The following is a 2,500-nucleotide window of genomic DNA, read 5'->3' on the forward strand; positions in this document are numbered from 1 at the left end:
GGTTTGTGCTAAGTTATAGCTCAAATCGTAATCTACCCCCCACTGACCAATCAATTGTCTTAAAAACAGTTTATCTCCGGTAGGATTCTGTCCATATATCTTACAGGTGGAACCCGCCTCTACTAACATTTGGATCTAGCGCTTTAATAGTGCTGCCAGCGTGGTACAAATATCCCACTATGGGCGTGCATGTACCATACAACAACTGATGACAATTGATTTATTTGATGTTAAAGGTTGGAGCACAAAAAAATGACCGCAGTGTAGATTAAGCTACTCTGGCTCATGAATGCGGGAAGTAATTGTTTTTTTTAAATAGAAGCGGGTCTTTGCGTCTCCACGTTATTACGATTGGCGGCTTTGTCAAGCCTCGATATGTCTACATAGCCTAGATATCTCTAACGTGCTTCGTAGTATACCCCACAGGTGGTGTGTGTCAGTGTTTGCAAGTGTAGGCATATGTTTTAAAGTGAATGTAATTATGTTGGCAGATATAATAATAATAATATTGGTAATAATATAATAATAATAATAATAATAATAATAATAATAATAATAATAATAATAATAATATAATTATATCCACAAACATAATTACAACCATATTATATAATAATATAATATGTTGGTGATAGTGGTCCTGGGGGGTATTCCATCAACCTCGCTAAAGGCCAAACCTGGCTTATTTCGATAAGTCTCACTAATTTTAGTGAGAATTCCGTTCCATTAATGAGGTTAACGTGAATCCCAGCTTGGTAACCATGGGAATCTATGCCACAGAACTAACCTGCTACGTAGCAGGTTAAATTTCAAACTAAATTAGCTGCTGTTTGCAAAAAAAACAATCAGTGGAAAAAAACGAGTGCAAAAGATGGTTCGTCAACCTGTGGTTTCATCACCTATAGCCTACAACTTCAAAAATAGAACATCCGACAGTAAGAATCCGACAGTGCACCAAGCATGGATTTACACATTCACTACCTCAAAGAATGTATGAAGATTATCACGATTAAACATGTTTTAACTTCACATGCGTGTGGTTCTAGGAATCGTGCTACTCTGTGTCTCTCTAATGTTCGGTGGTGGTGTAGCGTGCAGCGAGGCGGTATAGGAAAGGAATTACATTCTTCGTGTTCGCCAGGTTCGGCTTCCCATACAAAGTAAGGCTACATTGTTTATCACCTTGATAATGGCATTTTTAGTGATAATCTTTGATGAAGACATATGTCCACTGCTGATAAAAGGGTCATGCATTTGGCTGTTCAGAGACAAATTGCCAGTGGGCTATATTATATCTGATGCAAGCCAAAGGATAATTATTCTGTAGCCCTAGGCAGCTAATAATTAAACTACTTCATGTGCCGACGATTGTTCATGGATAATCAAATCAACTGTATTTGCACACAGATCAAAACTAGGCATAAATTGAATTGAAAGCCATTGCATTTCAAGATAATTTTATTTCAAACACTTTGGGACTTATGGGAGACAATAGGCTATTATGTTGATACTTATTTATTTTATGACCACCTAGACAATAATTTGGACAATAATTCAAATAGTGAACTATTTTAATATAAGAATGTAGGCTATAGATAGTTTTGAATATATGGCAAAGTTTTTTTTGAGTTTATACTATTTATTCATTCACTCGTTTTGTTCAAGCATAGACTGTTGGCTAGTCTATGTGTTCAAGAGTGAAGCCAATCAAACTACAATTGATTTCAAACCATTAGCATTGTTGTTTTAAATGTAGGCTATGCTTTAATTATTCTCCAATTTCTGTAGGCAACCCATTTTTTCTCTCAATGTTAAATTTGATGACTTTCGATGAAAACCTGTAGATGGCTTGCCTATCAAACAGAAATCATCTAGTATTGTCTTAATTTTACGACATATATCGTCTTTTCGTCAATCTACTGTTTTGGTCTACTTTTCTACCTCGTGCACAAGCAGAGATGTAGCTGAACTAAACCTCGCTTGAATAAACGAGGCCAAGATGTCGCTAACTTGAGTTAATGGAACGGCTTCAGCCCCAAGTGAAGGTCTACGCTAGTTCAAGCCAGGCTATTTCTGTTAAGCGCCACCTTCATTAGCGAGGTTGATGGAATACCCCCCAGGTGGTGCTGTTATTTGTACTGTTGGTGATAGTGGTGCAGGTGGAGTTGTTATTTGTGCTCTTATTGTTGGTGTTGTTGGGGATGTTGTTGTTGTTGTTGGTGATAGTGGTGCAATAGTGCTGTTATTTGTGCTGTTGGTGATAGTGGTGCAGGTGGAGTTGTTATTTTAACTGTTGATGTTAGTGCTGCTTGTGATGTTGTTGTTGGTGGTGATAGTGGTGTTATTTGTGCTGTTGGTGTTGTTGGTGTGGCTGTGATACTGCTGTTGATGATGCTGATGTGATGTTGTCTGTTAGTGCTACTGTTGTTGTTGGTGTGGCTGTTCTGTCACTTACAGTTCGATGAGTTGCAGGCTCTGGAAGAGCTGCCAGGAGAGGGTG

At 38.0% G+C, this 2,500-nt stretch overlaps 1 protein-coding gene across 2 annotated transcripts in view; it reads right to left on the reverse strand.

The window, feature by feature from the left end:
* ntrk3b (neurotrophic tyrosine kinase, receptor, type 3b) overlaps positions 1-2,500 on the reverse strand; it is a 172,836-nt gene that overhangs the window by 100,823 nt on the left and 69,513 nt on the right. For both annotated transcript variants that reach the window (XM_048231246.1, XM_048231245.1), the window contains exon 4: positions 2,456-2,500. This exon is cut by the window's right edge and continues 24 nt beyond it. In XM_048231246.1, the coding sequence (XP_048087203.1) occupies positions 2,456-2,500 (45 nt within the window). The remainder of the gene's footprint in view (positions 1-2,455) is intronic.

The sequence above is a fragment of the Alosa alosa genome, chromosome 21 (assembly GCF_017589495.1).
Source record: "Alosa alosa isolate M-15738 ecotype Scorff River chromosome 21, AALO_Geno_1.1, whole genome shotgun sequence".
In the NCBI taxonomy this organism is placed as follows: domain Eukaryota; kingdom Metazoa; phylum Chordata; class Actinopteri; order Clupeiformes; family Clupeidae; genus Alosa; species Alosa alosa.